Source organism: Larus michahellis, chromosome 5 (genome assembly GCF_964199755.1).
Source record: "Larus michahellis chromosome 5, bLarMic1.1, whole genome shotgun sequence".
Lineage (NCBI taxonomy): Eukaryota > Metazoa > Chordata > Aves > Charadriiformes > Laridae > Larus > Larus michahellis.
In genome coordinates this window covers 76,247,588-76,267,461 of record NC_133900.1, presented here as the reverse complement: position 1 = coordinate 76,267,461, position 19,874 = coordinate 76,247,588, and the positions used below count along the sequence as shown (strand labels likewise).

General features: G+C 42.8%; 1 protein-coding gene across 20 annotated transcripts in view; it reads right to left on the bottom strand.

Moving 5' to 3' along the window:
* CRACD (capping protein inhibiting regulator of actin dynamics) overlaps nt 1-19,874 on the bottom strand; it is a 141,432-nt gene that overhangs the window by 19,312 nt on the left and 102,246 nt on the right. For all 20 annotated transcript variants that reach the window (XM_074588120.1, XM_074588124.1, XM_074588112.1 and 17 more), the window contains one exon: nt 7,263-7,398. In XM_074588120.1, coding sequence (XP_074444221.1) covers nt 7,263-7,398 — 136 coding nt within the window. The remainder of the gene's footprint in view (nt 1-7,262; nt 7,399-19,874) is intronic.

Below are 19,874 nucleotides of genomic sequence, written 5' to 3'. Positions count from 1 at the left end.
TAGACGGACCCCTGACATGAGCACGCTGCTGGGAGCTGCAGAAAATTGGAGCAGATAGAACGTAAAACAAAGATTTTTATTTTTTTTTCCTATAGCCCATAATCAGTGGCATGGCTTAGGTGAGCAGCTGGCAAGGGAAGACGTGCTTTAGTAGCAGTGATGGACCTCTAAAATGATTCAGGTCAGATCAGTCTTGCTTGCCATCGTTGCCCAGTGGACTAGACTCTCGCAAAAAGTTTATCTGTATTACCCCAAAACATTACCACGTTTCAATATTGAATTATGAAGACAAAAAGTACGTGCAGAGACTCCTTATAATCAGATTATTAAATTAGAATAGTTTTTGTCAGTCTCCTCATTGAGTTACGCATTATTTATGCCCATTTGGATTTTGGCAGAAGGTAATGGAATTCATCAGGTACCTCATTTTGGCATAGTGGGCAGCTTTGAATGCCAGTTTTATTCCTGCCCAGATTACTGGCGGTGCACCCATAGCGGAAAGGCAAGGGTTTCACCAAGTTCTCCCGAGCTTTTGTGTTAGCAGTGCAACTCTCTGGCTTGAAATCTTACGTGTTTCCACCAGCGTAAATGAGAGCTGGAGAGAGCAAACCAGTCTTTATTAGATAGTGTGAGAGAGGTAATTCTGCTCTGTTCCCGCACGTCCCGTGGTGCTGGTAGAAAATTACTTCAGAATAGCTTCTTAATTTGATAACGTGTTTTCTAACTCGAGGCTGCTCCTTTCTTCTTACAAAAGCCGTATTCCTAGACAAATAGTTCTCCCAGGCAGAAAACTGGAACTGTCAGCATTACCCGAGCAACTACCCAAGAAACTAAGGATTTGGGCACCTGTTCCACGGCGAGAACATGCCCACATGTACCTATTGCTTGGAATGGGTTTTGGAGGAAGGGATGGCGTGTTATTCTCTTGATTTTCTGATCAAGTTCATGATCTACTGTGTGCAATGCATGGTGGGAGTTGTGTGGGGATGGAGCTATTATGCTTAAAGAATGGCCTTTTTAATTGTCATCAGGGATGCTTGAGAGCTCTGCTGTAAAAATGCGTACTGGTCTATATAACAGTTTAGAATGTTATTTTCCTGATATTTCCAGGATATAGAGTATCCTCGATATTTATGCACTGTACACAGGTGGGTTTTTTTACATTATGTCAAAGTTTTAAAAGTTTCTTTGCTGAGACTTGCATAACTTAATTTGAACATTGAAGAGGAAACTCATAGCTCTCACATTACTTATTTATTTATTGACATTTTTTAAACTAATTTAGCTTAAATGAACACCACTAGTAGCTTTCCGTTGGCCGGTTTCTTTCAGTGCATTCTAATCTCCAAAGCTGATGCTGAATACCAAATGTCAGAATCTGAAATAACTTATTGTTACCGCTGAGCAAATTTATTCTTATTGCTTTCAAAGAGCAATGTAAAACCTGCTCCTTTTTCTTTTTAAAAATGTGCTTATACTCTAACTACAATGCAATTATCCTGTCTCAAAAAAAAAATCATACAGATACATTCTGTACCTGGTCAATTGTAAAAACCATAAAAATGCATCGACCCCAAAAGAAAAGAAAAAACCCACAACTTTTACTTGGAAGAACACACACAGTCCAACCCAGAGATGGAGAGATACATCAATGTAAGCCGCAAGGCTGGTGAGAAGAGGATGTATTCCCTGAAAAGCAGCACCTGCTTTAAATTTCTCGAAAGTTTCAGTTAGACATAAATTTCTGAACACAAAACTATAAATCCTCTGTACTTGAGAATCCCTGTGCTGACAGCATGTGGATGATGGCTGCCTAAGGATTATTTGCAACTCGTGTCATTAGAAGTTGCAGGCATGGCATTTTGTTCTTCTACCTTTGCACAGCCACGCACAGGGTATTTAGATACCCTTTTGGATCTCTCCATAGATGCATATTGGTCTCAGTTAAATGAACCGGCTCTCTTTTGGTTTTGGGCAAGAAGGCTTGTAATTTAGCAGTCAGAAATCACTGTCCTGCTCCGAAATCTAGCTGGCAGACAGAGCAGAAGGACAGAGATGAAGGCTTCCTGCCTGCACCTTCCACTTCCAGCCTTATCAACTCCAGCGGGCTCTCCCAGTCCCTCTGTTTGCAGCCAGTGGACAGCTATTTCCCACAGGATTTACAGACCATCCTCAGCACCAAACCAGCATGGCTACCACCTATGACAATTACACAGTGAAACAGCAGCTGGAGGGACCACACACACCAGGGATGTAGCACTCCAGGGACGGAATACTGTGAGCACCTCTGGAGTCCTCAGCACAAGAAGGACATGGACCTGTTGGAGCAGGTCCAGAGGAGGACATGAAGATTGTCAGAGGCTGGAGCACTTCTGCTGTGGGGACAGGCTGAGGGAGCTGGGGTTGTTCAGCCTGGAGAAGAGAAGGCTCCGGGGAGACCTTGGAGCCCCTTCCAGTACCTAAAGGGGCTACAGGAGAGATGGGGAGGGACTCTCGATCAGGGAGTGGAGCGACAGGATGAGGGGTAATGGTTTTAAACTGAAAGAGGGGAGATTTACATTAGATATCAGGAAGAAATTCTTTACTGTGAGGGTGGTGAGACACTGGAACAGGTTGCCCAGAGAAGCTGTGGAAGACCCCAAAATAAAAGAATGCTGAAGAAGCAAACTGTGTATGGATCTCTAGAGATATGTATTTGCAGCAAATCTAGAGGCAAATGAAGATTTCGGTATATGGTGGCAATGGACCACTTACAGATGGTCACGTGTTAAGAGCAAGACTTTCTGGAGAAGCCTGAAGATACTTAATTAATACGATCATAGGAAAAAGGGGGTCTGCTCCAGAACTGCTAGAATAATTAAGAAAAAATGATAAATTCAGTTTATAAAGTGAAAACAATTGTCAAACGTGAAGAAACCAATTAGTCTGCAGTGGCGCTAGGAAATATTGGCAGCAAAGAACCGCATTGTAAGAAATACAAAGCTGGGCAATCACACAGTGAAAATTCACTCCCAAGTCTATAAACTGCAGAGCATCAAATTAAAAGATAATAGATTTGAGGTTTAGCAAACGAATTTGTAGCCTTGTTGAGATCTGGGCAACATCAGACAGAAACAACAATGGGAATGGCTGGTAGAATACAGATGTGCGATGCACAGTACGGGAAGCACTGTCTTGATCATTGACTAAGACACGCTATGACTAAAAGAAATGGGATCCAAAACTGAAGACTCATTAGGTCTGACAGGAAGAAAACAATGGGGGACATTCCTCATTACAAAGAGGAAGAAAATGGTGGGGGACATTCCTCGTTACAAAGCCAGGCAAGTGTGAATCTAAAAAGTGGACCTTTAGAATTTGACCAAGAAGTCTGGATTGCCAAGACATGTTTTATCATAATTAATATCCGTGTAATGAATTTACAAATTTACAGAGCAGAGGGTTTGTTTGTTTTAAACCATGCGGCCACATGAGACAGAAAAGGTGTAGCCCAGTAGATCCTAAATGCAGTAAGCCATATGCCGTAGTCAGCCTTTAACACTTCGTGCAGGTGACTGCCGCAGCCTCATGGGTGCCAGATAACCCGGGATACCTTCAGTGAAGGCAGGAGGTGGAGAACAAGGTGTCCCCCTGCCTCCAGAGGCAGCAGCAGTGACACACCATGGGTTTGTCACAGCAAAAGGGAGATAAAGGCTTAGACGCATCAAGACGCTAACACTCAAAACAAGTCTCCATTTTACCTGCTGCAGGTTTTGTGGGTCTGAAACAAAAACTGTCTTCAGTTCATTTGCTGAATGTCATTCAGCAAAAATGAAAAAACTGTCATTCAGTTAATTTCTGGCAAATATCAGCAGAAGGAAGAAGAGTCACAGCTGCAAAATGTGAGCAAGTGTATCTAACGTGCTTTGACGCAAGAAAAAAACCCCACAGCGCTGGCTTATGAAAGGGAAGGACGTAAAAACAATCTCACAGAGTTTCTTTTAGGTTTGTTCTGACACCCTGCTAGATTGAGATTTTAAACTTTCCTTGTGTCTCATTCACAGTCCCGTATGGGAGGTAAAGCACCAGATCCCAAGAAACTTCAGTGAGTCCCGCACTAAGAGCACCAGCGCCCGGTACCGTCTCTGTGTGGGAACGGGTTCAGGCTGGCTTTCTGCGCTGGATATTGAGAACTAGGTAATGATCAATCTCTGCAGATCCAAAGGACAAGGAAAAGACGGCTTTTACAGCAGCCGATGGCTGGAGCCAACACAAAATACCTTCAGGGTACACAAAGGGTGTTGGCGGTGAACAAGGGGTCAGGCTTTTCTCAGCCCGACTGCTCACACACGGAACCACAGAATCCCAGCTAAGTTTAGCACACGCTAAAACCTTTGAACACGACCAAACGCATTCACAGAAAGCCTGATAAGATGAATGCTGCCAATCTGAAAATCAATAAAAAAAGAAATGAGAGCTATTCCAGAAAGAACTGATTTACCTTGCGCACATAATCAGAGAGAGAGAGAGAATTCCTACAATAAGAAGCCGAGCTGGTGCATATGCCGCCCACACCACTGCAGAGTTTGGCACCATTACACGACATTTTATTGTGGCTTCGTCGACACTCTGAAGTCAGCAGAAATGCAAGGCGAGAAGGGGGAAACACTTTGGCGGTCAGCAGGATGAGATCCAGCACCGTCAGTATTAAATGGCTTACATTTCTAGTCGATTTCACAACCCTTTTCACCATGCTATCGGGTGGGCTTGTAAGCACAGTGCCTCTTCCAAAAAAGATTTAAGTTTTCCAGGAATGTTCACTCTAACACCCCCCAAAAAAATCCTGGAAAAGGATCTGTAGGGTTTTTTTTTCTCCGTTTGGAATACAGCGAGTTCAGAGCCAGCACAGGGCATGGAGTCCTGGCAGCGCTTCTTTACTGAGGAGCACCTTGCCAGGCAAATGGAAACTGGAAATGCTGTGCTTCCACCGTGACATGCAAGTCTGGGCAAAACCACAGGAATGCTGGTGTCGAAGCAATGACTTTACCAGGAGCTGGCCGCAGAATTGGTTTTAAGGAGTGGAACGCTCTTCAGAAGAGGTGACTGTCTCCTCTTGTTCCACCACTTGAAGAAATACAGAGGTTCCCAGTGGGAGTGAGCTTGCAGAAAGGCACTTAAAAGTAGATGCAAGCTTCTGATAACTGGGGAGCGACTATCGGTGTTTTCTGTGACTGCAAATCATGCAGCAAACACAGTATCCTCTTAGAATAGTACATCAGAAAAAAAAGGATGGGGTATGGAGTGCATACAACCTTCAGACAGGAATGATGGTTCAAATAACTGGTCAGACCTGGGACTCAGCTCTAAGGTCAACCTAAAAATGTGCAATGGGATTTTGGCGTGGTCTTGTCCTAAAACTCAGGGAATAGTTGCAGAAATCATGGCTGGGGAAATGGGGACAGTTTTGTGCTGGGCAGCAGGTTTTGCAGAATCCAGAGGTGGCCCCTGGGCTTCTTATAAGGAGCCTTTCCATGGGTTCTGAAAGAAATCCATGGCCATTTCGATCAATATATAACTTCCATGTAAATACATAAATAATTAAAAGTGTCATTTGCAATCTATTATGCGCTTGCATTCTGTTTGAGTGGGTAGCCCTGGGTATCTCCATCATCAACAAAGCGGGAAAACAACATTGGAAATGTTGTTATAGGCCAAGTGGCAGCTATATTTTAAAAATTAACTGCTGTCCTTCAGTTTTAAATAAAAATTTAAGCATACTTTTGACATCAAGCAGCTGAAAAAACACTCCCCCTTAAAATACATTCATGTAACCACCCCAAAAAAAGGCTCATGGTTCATACAAGCAAGAGTGTATTGCTGGCTATTTATTTTGTGGCTTTCAAGAGTGACTATTCTTGCTTTAATTTTCTTGAGTTACCATTGGCTTAGTGAAGGTGGTTGTTAACAATTGCAGTAACTGTACTTTTTATCGCGTCTCTGACTTTAGTGAAGGCAATAATTTCCACTGGGAATTTTCAGGTGAGTTTGGAAATGGGAGAAGCCACTCCTACAAAGTGAAAAGGTGTTCAGGGAAAAGCTAATGTACTGAAGCCAATACAACAGATCCAAGAGAAGTCAGTGGGCTTTGTATACAAAGGACGCTCAAGCATTCTGCAAGACAGGTCCAACCTCACGTCTTTGCCCAGAGTCAGCAGTCATTTAAAATACAATGGTTTCTAGCCCGGAAAGCAGCATGCGTTGAATCTACCCGACCCAGGGAAATTCAAGCTGAAAAAACAGCACAGAGAAATTGGAGCTGTCTTAGTGTGATTTCGACTTCAACGTTCATCCACAGTCAGCAGAGACAAGGCTGTTCAGGTGCTCTGTCTGCTGACAGCACCGGGCAGGCAGAAGGAACAATTTCATCCTGAAGGTTGGATCTGTCTACCATGCATGACCTCTCGCTCACCAGAGAAGATGTACTGCGGGCAGACTTCAGAGGTAAAAGAAATCAATGGTGTTTTACTACTCAGCTACAGGGTAACGGCGCGTACACAGCATTAAAAATTTATCAGCATTTTGACAGGACGTGTCAGCATCCTGAGCAATAAACTGAAACGACAAGGTCTAGATAGGCATAGAGCTGGGAATCTTAGAGATGTACAAGAAGTAAAGCAAAAAAATAGAGCCCTGACGGGACAGAGTTCTGGAAAGGAAAGCAGGTCATTTAAAGCTCTTTAGAAGCAAATATCCAAATGTGTTGTTTGTGTAGTTACTTATGTGCTGTTTGCTTTGGAGAGATGAACAGATCCACCTTACATGAGAACCATTGAAAGGACAGGGAGAAAAAGAAGGAGAAAAAAAAATTATTCGGTAGAAAAGGATAACGAACTCAGCTTTGTGAAGAAGTCTCACTCTGCATGCCATTCCCTGCCACCAGCACCACCCTCATTTTTTCACTCAGTACCACATCTGTAGGTCTCAGGCACACAGATCAGGACATGCCAAAACCATGACTTCAATCCAAATGAGTTCCACGAGATGCAGACATTTCTGCAAATTCGCTTGCAGCGTCACTGCCGTACCTTTCAAGACCAAACCCTAGACCTTCTGCAGATCATCTGAATTATTTACCTGGCTTTTGGCCAAACAACTTACGTGGCTGAGAAACTGCCCCAAGGCTATTGAAAAAGCAACCCGCCTTTATCCACATTTAACACATTCTGGAGATAATTTTCTACTACATTTTAAATATTTTTTTTCCCCCGCTGACAATTTCTTACCTGAAGAGTTTTGACTTTTCCTAAAACGTTCTCCTGTGACATTGCTTGGACGGCCTGCTCGCTCTCTGTTCTCCCATCAGGTATGAAAATACTGTCATGGGAAAAAGCTCGACTGCCCATAGAATAATGGGAGGACCTGGAAAAAAACCCAGTCAAAAAGTAAATAAGCACAGCAATTAATTTATAAGAGTGCCCTTTCATATCATAGCTGCTCTGCTGTATAGATTTTCCCTCCCCCTTGCCTTCTATATAAAAGCTTTGAACATTCTTAGAAGAGAGGTATCCAGACATTTTCTGTTACAAAAAGTTTAACACGTTATTTCTTCACATACAGTTTTCTTCCTCAAAAGAACACAGAGCGGGGTGGTTTTAAGAGGCCTGTTGAGATGTTCAATTGGTTTTCCTTAGAAGTCTCAAATCTAAAGGTCACTTTTAGGAGACAGGGTAGATCATAGAATCATAGAATGTGTTGGGTTGGAAGGGACCTTTAAAGGTCACCTAGTCCAACCCCCCTGCAGTAAGCAGGGACATCTTTGATGATGATGACGACGATGATGCATACATTAACAGACTGCATATATAAGAAAGCCTGAAGTCGTCGTGCTTAGTCAGGCCAAGGCCCAGAAGAAAGACAGCAGGTCCCAAGCAAAGGAACCCCTATAACACACAAAAAAGAGGTGATACACTCTAGTAACCTGCTTCTAAAGAGCTGCCTCGTTCTGCTGATTGCTTAGCTGTTCCACAAGTGTGATCACACTGACAATAAAATGTTATCTTCAAACCCCTGGACTGATAAGAAGCTTATTACACCATCTCGTGTGGGTTCGATTAGCACAAAGGGCGAGAGATGCTTGTGCGTTACTGTTAAACCAGGTACCGATGCCGAGGAGGAGAGCGCGTCACGTGTGACCTAGTTGTATGGCGGCTCTAAATCCATGGGCAAAGGGATTAAACAAAAAAGTGGTTTCATTTACAGGAGATTTTAAAGGCTCACCAAGAAAACTAAGAATTAAAAAATAAAGCTTTGTGGTTTGTTACTTTGGGGCCTGGGGGACATTCTGGGGGAAAATGTTTGAGTTTGAAAGTTATGTTTTGTCTCGCCTAGAACATTTTATGGTGAGTGGAAAGCCAGTAGAATACAAACGTGACAAAAGCCACAGCAGAAGAAAATTGAACTGAGAGGTCTCCTTTTAATAACCTATTGTCAACTCCATGGAACCCATTTACAGCTTCAGTAAACAAACGAACTGGAGAAAAAAAAAAAGATACTTTTTATATCAATCTAACTAACTAAATGTGTGACAAAAACATTACAAACAAATACTTCAGCAAAACCAAGGATGATGATACTTCCAGAGAGAGGGATAAGGAAAACAACAAGAAAAGCTAAAGCCTCACATATTTAAGAAAATCAATATATACTTTGTTCTCCATCCTAAAATGTGCTGTTTAAAAAGTGCTCAAAATATTTTAATTTTTACCTTGAAATAAAAGATATTTGGAATATATTTATTACCTTTTTATCTCTTTTTTTTTTCTCCTGGGGTATGGAAATAATTGAAGTAAAAATCGCAACCTTTTCTTACCAAGAAAGAATATTATATAGAGTTACATTAACATTTTACAGCTGATTAAATGATAGGCTATTCTTGACTTTTATAACAAAATTTCTTACAGGTAACCTGAAAATATTAGAAAAAAAACCCGCCCACAACCTCTTACTCTCTAAAGTTTATATTTAAAATACATTTGCACTCACAAAATAAATCATGCAAGCTTTTGGGGACAACACACACAGCTCCCTGTATCATTTCATCCTCCGTGTAAGCACAGACTGACAGAAAACATAATTTTTACCCGAAATCAATACTTGAACAACATACCTCATTTGAAACAAAGCAAAATACAATCAAGCAAAGAGATGGTCAGTATTTCATAGCACTTTTAGCCATCAAAGAGGGGGAACATTTAACAGATGCCATATTCCATATTCTATTTTAGATATTTTTTTTAAATAAAAAAAGACAACACGATTGCCTTTGGCTGCTAAAGGTAACACACCTTCTTTTAGAGACCTTTTATTAGAGAAACCATAAAAGTTTTTTTTTAAACCCGGTTCTAAAAAGGTTTCTATATCGAATCGTCATGACTCAGCCTGTACACAGAGTAAAATTGCATGGCGTTGGAATATATCTGTGTTCCTTGGCCATTCCATGAACCGCAGTTTGAGAAATGCCCCTTAAATGGAGACAAATTCCCAGCAGGGCTGGCTTGCAAAATGAGTGGTTTGACACGAAGCTGAGTGAAGAGCTGGCTTTTCCGTACGACCACGTAGGTCTGTTTGAACTGAAAGCTCCAGCGCTGCATTGAACAAGGGGAAAAAAAATTGTCTGTATTCACAACCAAAACTGAGGGGACATGAATATTTGACACTCTAGCCCACGCCAACCCCTCCTGCAATAGGTGAAGAAGCAGCTGCAGGTGCCGAAGGCAAGGCCAGTGGGAATTTGTGGTTTACTATTTACCTTCGAGCTGAGAGATCTGCTGAGGATACGTAATCCAGGTCATGTTGTGTTCCAGAGAGAATCCTGTCTCAAAGATTTTTCCAGCAATGCTGCGGCTCAGCTACTCGTGGCTTTGTCTCACGGCTGCTCACCGTGTGTATGACGCCATTCTCCCCTTCCACTGACCAGTGGGCTGGCGTTCTCATACTTAAAATCAGACAGCTCATGTTTATCCCTATTGTTTGTTACAACTAATTAGTAGGCACTGGAGAGTTCAGTGACTTGTTTGCAAGTCGTTCTTGACCTTACTAATGAGCCTGTTAATATTTACATCGGGAACATCCAGCCTGCAGCTTTTGAACTGAACAGGGTTTGCTAGCGGTTCAGACCCCGAAACTTCAGCCGACCAGCAGGAGGGATGCTCCGGCAGTAGGAACTGCCTGAAAATCTAAGTCCCTGAAATGGGAGAAAGGAGAGACCTCTGAGGTCAGTGCTAGTGAATGCGTAGGACACGGCTGAGGGTGAAGATCTTCCCCATCCTGCCACAGAGCTGAGCACACCTTTAGTGATCTAGTCTCACCTCCTGCCTGTGAACCAATCCACTGGGTCTTCTGACTGAGACACACAGCACACCAGCTTTTGGCTATGTGCAGGTTTGGGTTTATGGCTAGTGTGATCGGAGTTGTTAAAATGTCATTTAAAGCTTCCGGCCATTTAAGGATCAGGTGAAACATCTTGGGAGCTTCACGTGACCCGCAATCAGAAGTACATCACCACTGAAAGTCCAACCCTATTGACAAGTACCCACCATGGTACGGATGGCAGGTTAGGACCATGCTAGGCATCTCTCACCGACGTTCTCCCATACACCAGCTGCTTTCAGTTTAGGCACCTCCTCATTACATGGCATCACACATTTTTGTTTCACAGGGCTGAGGCCAAACATATTTGAATGCTTTCATCCATTTCTTGTTTTCTTATTAACTTGCTACCAAAACATACTCCAAATTGTCAGAACACATAAAACATTCACAAGAAACCCTGCAGTGAATTAACCCAAGACCTCTCTCTACTGTATTCCCTCAAAATGCTTTGCAGATATACTGGATATTTCAGAACTGGGTGACTGAGCAATTGTGCTAGGCACATGTCCAATAACTAGTAAAAATGTTTGAAGAAGTTTGCTTAAATGTCTACGTAGGCTAAAGTACATTGGAAAAAACATTCACACATCGTAGTAACCTAGTTTCTTTTACAGGCCAGTTTAAATAGCATTTAAGGTGATTTCCAGGCCACTTGAACTTTCTAAAAGGTCTCTCATTTTACTCAGTTGGAGCCTACAATCCTTTCAAATCCTCCCAGCTGTGAGTTTGACAGATCATATCACAGAGATCCTTTTTCCATCCCTTTTTTCACTCTCTTCCACGTTCCACTTTTGGAAAGACTTTCTTTTAAGTCATAATACAGTATGAATAATTGAGATTCCCTCGCTGCTACCACCATTCCCATCTCTGAAGATTTTCTCAGCAGCCTTTATACAACAACATCCTCACAATCCACACCTACAGTAGGCTGTGCTTCAGAAAGCCTCCCCTCAACTAACAGGCATGTCGACACCAGGAATGGCTTTTGATAGATTCAAGACTTGTCAGAGACCTGGGCTACAGTTGTAGCCACGGTTGAAGCACTACAGTTTCAAACCTCCCTATCACTTCCAAGAGATGTGGGAAAACAGTGGCATCAGTTTATGAGCACTTCTGTTGATAATACCGACAGTGACACTTCAGAGGCTGTTTGTGCTGAAGATAATTGAGTCATCATCTGACTCACTTCCCAGAAACCTGACTGAATTAAATGACTTGTGGATGTGCTATACCAAAATACAAAGCACTTTTAGCAAACCCTTAAAGATGTTCTTTCTGAAGATGTGTTGCAACCCAAGTACCATGTTCCAGTTTCAGTTCCAATACACAAATTTTCAAAATTAATTTTCTCATAGTCAAAGCAAAGTTAAATTCCATCCATTCTCAGAGAGGTTTTTCTTTGCCATACCCGTGCCCCTCTTCAGATTCATGAAGATAGGTAGGAATACTTGGTTTCTCAGCAAAACTAAGAACACGCTTTTCACCTTTTGTTATTCAGATGAAATCCTCTCAAGAGCTACTGCCTTTTTTGAGAATGTATGAGGGGTTCTAGGCTTTGGCACAAAAAGAGTGCACCAGGATACAGCTTTATCTTGAGGGTACCCCAAGAGCATAAAAGTACAGCAAAACCAACCATCCCATGGGATTTTTACAAATAATGGAGCCATCAGCGTCAAACGGGTGGGAAATAGAGCAAGACATGGAGGACAAGGACCACACTACATCTTGACTGTAGACTCCTAACTCAAGTTTAACTGTATTTAGCTGTAAAAAGAGTTGCGTCAAATACATCTCATCCCTAACTATCTTTCTTCTGCGCAAAATGAATGTTTCTCAGACTCTTTGTTTAACTAAGAGCTGATAAATTCATTCCCCTGGAAAGGGAGAGCACCTTCTCCTGTATTTTAGACTTCTGGAAGAATCCCAGAAAACCACAGGTAAAACAGATCACAAGGACATTGGAAGTATCATAGATCTAATGCTTCCATGCATGAATTTGGCTTGCAAAAACCTCTGTGCAGTAAACCCTGTTTCCATTACTCCCTCTTGCTGAGGTGTCTGTGTATGCTAAGAAACTAGGAAATGGGAAACAGCAGAACGGGACCACCCTGACCCTACAAGAGAAATCTTACTCCTCGCCCATAAAGACCAGAAAATGGAGAGAGATTTCTCCTTGGATCCCCACCAGCCTTCCACTGCTATGCATCTGTACCTCTTTGGGATGCAATCTTCTGTCAGCCCTGGCTACTCCAAGTCAGGACTGGGTGAGGTATCACCCTTCCTCCCTTTATCCTCCTCCCCATGTGTTCCCATCACCTCTTTTGTGCCTGCTTGGTGCTCACGGTTCACATGAGAGAACTGAGAGCTGTTCTAGCTGAGTAACTAACTGAAAAAAAACCAACCCAACCCCAAAACAACCCCCAAAGCCCGCACAACTTCCCAGTTTGGCTGAGCAAACACTGGCACAAGCATTCATGCCACTTGCATGGCCAGAGAGCTGCTGGAAAGGGTCGGACAACTGCAGTCCGGACTTCAATCAGCTCATTCTCCTGTGGGACTGCACCCTTAAGCACATCAGAATACGTGCCGTGGTAATCCTGCACTGAATACAAGGCTAAGTTTACCTCAGTACTGGTGGCTATTATAGTTTAGACCCCATTTTCCTCCAGAGCTAATTTTCCTCTCAAAGATGAATGTGGGGTCCTCAAAAAGTGGAATTTTTGCCAGCAGAGAACACTGAGCTCTCAGATCTTGCATAATCCCCTACCAGTGCATTACTGTAGTACAGAAAGCTCGCACCACCAATTGCCTCTTCGGTGTGTCATAAATGTTCCTCCCACTCCGATATTAAAGAGTTAGAAATAGAAACTGGAAAATAAAGGGAAAGAATGAGTTGTTCTGTTCTTTCATGTTTGTAGAGACCGACTCCAAAAAAACCCACAATCTCATGACTTTCGCCCTTCTAGTTTTCCACTAAAAACCGACTTGGTAATCATTAGACAACAGAGACAACTTTTTAACATAGGGCCATTTTTAATACTAAAAAATTCACAAAGCATGCAAAGCAAGCACGAATTTGTTTTAGCCAGGTATTGACCCTTAGTATAATCCCTTCAAAGACATCTGAGAGTCACCTCCCAGAATAGTGCCCCAGGGAAATGACAAGTGCAATGATAGGATGCCTTCACTTAATGTTTTGTTTTAAAAAGGAAATCTGATTCCAACCCTTTGCATCTCCTGTGGATGTCCTCAGGGCAGCTGGAGATGAAAAACAGAAATTGCATTTTCTAGTCATTCCAGAGATGCATTAATACTGTAATAGAGGAAAATGGATTGTAATTCTGAGCTGTATTTTTAGCGTCCCCTCTTTCATCTGTCATGCTGGAATATGAGTTTTGGTTCTAACTCACACCTGGATGGGGAATATTGTCCATGCTGCAACGTAACTCTGAGTTACAACCATGCTCAGACAGCACGTTGCTTCGCTGCATTACCAAACCCATAAACATGGTCTTTACAAGCTGAACAGGCAAAAAAGGAGAATTTTTAACAGGGTTCTTTTTCATAAAGTAAACTTGGGGATCATTCCTGTGCTCAATCTAAAGATGTATCTGTATGGCCTTCAGGAACCGCCGAACTTCAGGGCACTGAATCTGGGAAATCTGGACAGCCCCATAGTTATGACCCACCAGAGTCCCACTGAAGTCAATGACTTGTTCTGCCCTGTTAGTAGCCCTGCTCATTTCAAAAGACATCATGCAACATTATCTGACACAAAGCTAATAAACTAACTAAAATAAGGATCATTAAGGGCATAAAAAGTAATCATGGGAAGTGTTGGGGCTCTGAGTGCGCTAATAAGCTTTAACGTCCCTGACCAGTCCCCTCTGGGACCTCCACCCACACACATGGGACCAGGAGCTCCATTTAAGATCATGGTTGAGGCTTTGGTCTCTGCCTGAGCTGTGCTGGAAGACTGCTGGTCTCCAGCTCAGCCACAACCGTGCCTGGCCATGAAGCTCCTTGACCTAGACCTCAATTTGCACTGATTTCCCAGCTTGCCCTTGGCCCTGCCTTCTCACTGTGGGCCTGCGGGGTGATCAATGGATCTGACCCTGACCTACAAAGTGGCTTCCTGGCTGAACTTGAGACCTGCCTTATCATCCAGATATTGCCTTATCTGTACTGCTGGTTGGAGCTGGCTACCATCCCAGGATCTGTCCTGCTTGCCTCACTTAGATACTGTGGGACCGGGCCTCGGATGACGAGACCCCTAGCCTGCTGTGGGACCCCCTTGCTGCCCCACTCACCTTCCCTGAGGGAGCAGCCCTGCCCTTACTGCTTTCTGACAAGAAGGTAATGGGATGGGACCAGATAGCTCTTGACACATGAACTATATGTAATTATTCACCAACTCCTCCAATCTCAGAAAGTCTCAGTACGCAGAGCAAAGAAAGGCAGCTCTCTGGCTTCCAGTAACTCTGCAAGTGAATCCATAACACAGCTTGAAGATTGTGGACAAGTCACCAGTTGTCATGGAAATATGCAGACTAGTGCAAGGAACAGGGCTCTAAATGGTCCAACTTGCACACGTGACCTGGCAAATCCACTGCGTGTGACACTGTTCTATCAAACAGCAGCATATGTTTATGCAAAATTTGCTCTAAAATATGGCAAAATGTAGAGAAAAGGAAACGAAAAGTCTAAGTTAGCCTTGGCATGAATAAGTGCTATACAGTGATTGCATTCAGCTCATAAGGAAGGAAAGGAAGAGGAAATAAGACAGCACGTTATACTACGGGTGACAACTCTGCTTGGTTCAGGACCCCAGCCCTAGACCTTACCAGCTGCGGAAAAGGCAGTTGCCATGCAGAATCTGCAAGGAAATAAAGTATATAATGATTAGGAGGGAGAGCATTTGTAATGGCAGCAGTGAATACGAGAGTTTAAAAAAAAAGTTCTGGGATTACTAAGGTGAAAATGAAGCTAGTCACGGTCAGGGCTGAGGGTAAAAGACAAGAAAAAAAGGAGACAGACATAGGGCGGGACCTGGTATAAAACATTGATGGCTGTTGCAGAGAGAAAGCCTACTGAAGAGTTCTCAGGATCACATCCAAACTGCAGACTACATAATGAGGCATCTTTGCACTCAAGTAGCATCTGGAGAAAAAACCCATGGCAAATTGATAGCATTTAGTGCAAACTCCTAGTAAGTGATAAACCAGCAACAAGCGGTGAAAAGTCCTAGCTCACACACCTGAGAACAAAGCTTCTGGAGCACAGACTTAAGCAAATCGGTGACAGGAGGGAGGAAGGCAAGAGCCGAGTTGTCAAGAAAGGGTAAAATCAACAAAAACGCTGAGCATGATGTTAGTCTTATGTTCTGTCAAGACACCCGGGACCATTTCAGGGAGGCTTTCCCCACTCCTCCGCCCTGACAACTAGTCAGAAATGGCCACTCATGTGGTGGTTGTGGCTCCTGTCCTGTGCTGCTCAGCTGCAATATAAATTACAGAAAAGGTGAAACAACTCTAATTTCACCAACATCTGTAACGAATCCTACAAAAGTATCCCTGCAAATGAAGAACTGGAGAGAACAAAGCTGCTATTTGCCACAACCTTCTCTTTGTTCCCACAATACACCCCGTAACCCAGAAATAAGAAACTTGTTCAACATGGATCCATGTCAGCTGGTAAAAGTAAGGAAAATACCAGCACTTTTTATTTCCAAAAGCCTTACAATATCCATATGTTGCTTTGCTCTGCTTGGGCTTGAAGAGATACTTACTGAAATTAGAGTGCCGCTAAGATGAAGACTCCAAGAGAAGGTGGACACCAAGCACCACTGCACCAAAGCACTCCCCCTGGAGTCAGGAAGGCACTCAAAAGGAGGCAATTATAAGGGAAATTAGGAGACTGACAAAAGTCAATTGCATAAATTAGGCTGATAAGCAAAAGAAAAAAAAAATCCTAGTATATGAAAACTGGATGTGACAGAGGGAAGATCTTGTAGTAGTGGCTGCAATTGTCCAAGAAGGAATCAGGACATTCCCCTGGACCCAAGACTCTAAAGCCTGTGATTCTCTACATCTGTCTGTTTTAACGTTTAGCCAGCACCTTCAATTCTTAGGGATTTATGAATGTATAGGTATACTACCAGCTAATAAACCAATCCGTCAAATAAAGTTTTCTTATTCTTCCTATTTTATTCTTGCAAGTTATCATTTATAGGTTGTTGGGTTTCCCTCCTCCCCACTCTCAAATTTAGTAACTGAACAGCTGAAATAGCAGTGAATCATTTTCATGAGATGAGCCTCTAATAGTCATGCAGAAAAAACAATACACAGACATTAGAAGCCTGTACATCAGGCTTACAAGTCTGAGTTGGAGGTAAAAGCAAGACTTCACTTTTGGAAGATTTGAAAATATCATGAGCTGCTTTTGGAAATTTTGGGACAGACCGTAGACGACCACTTTGATATGTCTGCTTTATAAAAGCCCATCTAAATGAGATGCCGAAAACAGACTGTACCTTGGGATCAAGCCTTTAGTGAAATGCCTAAGGTGGCCTGGGCCAGGAACACAAATTTTTGTGTCCTACTACTGACTGTTATCTGCACCAAATTTGATGTTTACAGGTAGTAAAAGAACACTAAGAAAAGGCGACCATAACATCTGTCCTACTCTTTACACTATCCCCCACCAAAGTAACATGGGAGACACTCTTCACGTGAAGCACGTTACCCACGGAGATGACGTGGAAGTCTGAGCTGCAAGGTGACTGTGCCGTCGAAGCAGGGGCTGGGATTGCCGAAGAGACCACGTGAAGTCCAGAACGAAAGAGACCGAGCAGTTTCTCCTGATGGTTTGGGGGTTTTTTTGCCTTACTTAATAAATCACCACGTATTCTTGCAAGGTACATGTCAGGTAATTACCTGAGCAATAATAAAAGAGTCACTTGAGAGATGAGGAAAATATAATTACATTCATTTTTCAGGCCAGTCTCTATGACGACGAGAGTGAATGCCATTGATCAGCAGTTAGTAACCAAGGCCACACTTGACGCAGATGAGTTGTTCTCATTCACATGAAATGCAAAACGAAAATTAAATATTCAGAAACTAAAATGGAGATACAAGAGATGAGTGATAGTGAATAAACTGCATCACCTCCTAGACCTGACTTATACAATAGGCTGTTATTGGAGGAGTAGAAGACCACAAAGACCTGCAGAAATCCCCAAGCTGAGTGCACTGTTTAGCAAAATCAGATGAATAATTCTGTTTTCTGAGGGAAATGCTCAGCTGGGAACAATCACAGAAAGGGTGGCTGAGCACTGAACGAGCCTCTCCTATCTCTAACTTCTGTGAAAACAAGCACAAGAATGCAGGTCCCAATCTGCACCTTCCAGAGGAACCTGCATTTTATTTGTTGTATGTATTCTCCCAAAACTGTGATGTTCCTGCTATCGGCGTATGCACAAACCCAATATAAATTGCATTCACAGTAACAAAGTTCACACAGGCTAAAAACAGACACAATGTCGAAAGTACACCTACTGCTGCTTTTTTTCCACTTTCCCCCCCCTTTTTTGTATGAAGATAAAAGTTTAAAAGGGACTAAAACACTGGCTTTCTTGGCATTACTTGTTGCTATCATTCCCTCCTTACTTAGAGGACCAAGTCTTCGCTTACTCTTCCTCCTATCAGTAAAGAATTCATAAAATTTAGTCTCCTCCTTATCATCCCTCCGCGGTTCATTATTTGTTTCCGCTTTCTACAGGTTTCTTTCTCAAATTCCAATCCATTAAAGAGATTGTGATTTAGCCATGTCGATAGCTATGCTTCCTATCCTTTTTTTCCGCCTGAAAATTTGTGCTTGTGCAATTTGTGGCCATTCAGGCACAGAATTCAAAATTAATGTAAAATTAAAATTTGTACTTTACAGGTCAGATATCTCCTAGGCAAACAACAACAGCTGTCTGGAATTTATTGTCGATACCACAACTCAACTGACTGATCAAATCTTGATCATATTATTTATGCTCTAAAAAATACTTTGAGAAAGGCCACCAGCAGCCAAGTATCTACCAAGAAACATGCTGTGCCCCATCCCGTGGAAGCCCCATCCATTCATCACTGACGTTCTTTCCACCGCTGCCTTTGGCCTCTCTTTAGCAGAGAGAATCCAAATTTGCACTATAAAAGCTGATGGCTGGTATGAAACCACCATCTCCTTTCCGCCTTCAGACCATCTGCCATTTGGACTCAGGTACAAACCACCACTGAAACAGCCCGACCCACCCAGCCTCTGAGAAAAATTACCTTTAGCAAATTACTAAATGAAGGCCTCTTAAGATGACAATGAAATGCATTTTTTTCCCTCTCCCCAGTCCTTCTTCTGCTCTTTTCAAGTGGAAAGATTCACTCTTGGCGTTGGCAGGTGGACTGCCCGGAGAAATTCAGGATACTTCTGTTCTTACCAGGAGACTGCCGCTCACACAACTCGCAGCTCCGCACAGCTGCATGACCTGACTTGTGCTGCATCTTTGGGACCGTGTCCCCGTTTGCCACCCTGGGGCCTTCCCCCTGGGAACTTCCCGTCATAAGCAATAAAACTCCTGATGCATCTTGGGAACACACTATGCTCCTTGCCCCAGCTTTGGTCCATAAACAGTTTCTTGCTTATTTTGCGTATCTGTATAGCCTAGAGATGGGAACTGTGCAAAATACTTGCCTTAAATCCACATGAAGCCTGTCTTTGAGTGCAGACACTGGGCAAATATCACAAAAAGGACTGAAAGATTTTCCTTCAGCTCTGCATGTGCCCAGTTTACGTTTCTAGAATAGAAGTTTCCTGGCAAGATGTCAGGACCATTGTCAAGGAGAGATAATTTTGAAGTTCTGCTGGTAATCATGTCAGAAAGCAACCTTCGTATTTGCAAGGGAATGCTTTTGGCTTCTACAATCATGGAAGTGACACAATGCAATTATACCGTCTCTCTGAATTACCTGATCAAGTGCATCAAGGATACAGCTTGAATAGCAAATACCAACGTTGCTTGCCCAAATGAGGCGTTTTCAAAGAATTAATACATTTGGAGAAACCACACTGCTTATGCACGTGGTCCTCACATGTAGAAAGGAAGCTGCATTAATTAACGGAGTAGTAACGGCTGTACAGTTTAGCACAACTCTACTAGGCAAAGAGCTGGGTGACCCACAGCCCAGTCCCAATAGCAATTCATGCTGGTGAAGGTTTAGCAAATATTGGGCAAAGTTGCTGATGAGACTGGAAATCTCTCATTTTCCTTCTACACAGGCAGTATTCCTCAGTATTTAGGGAGAACTAAGATCTTTATGTGGTTTCTTCGTAATAAGGATGATTTATGTAGGCGACCTGAGAACAGTTTCACGGGGATTATGCAGAACTTGATGGGGATTCACAAATAAAGGGGTCCCATT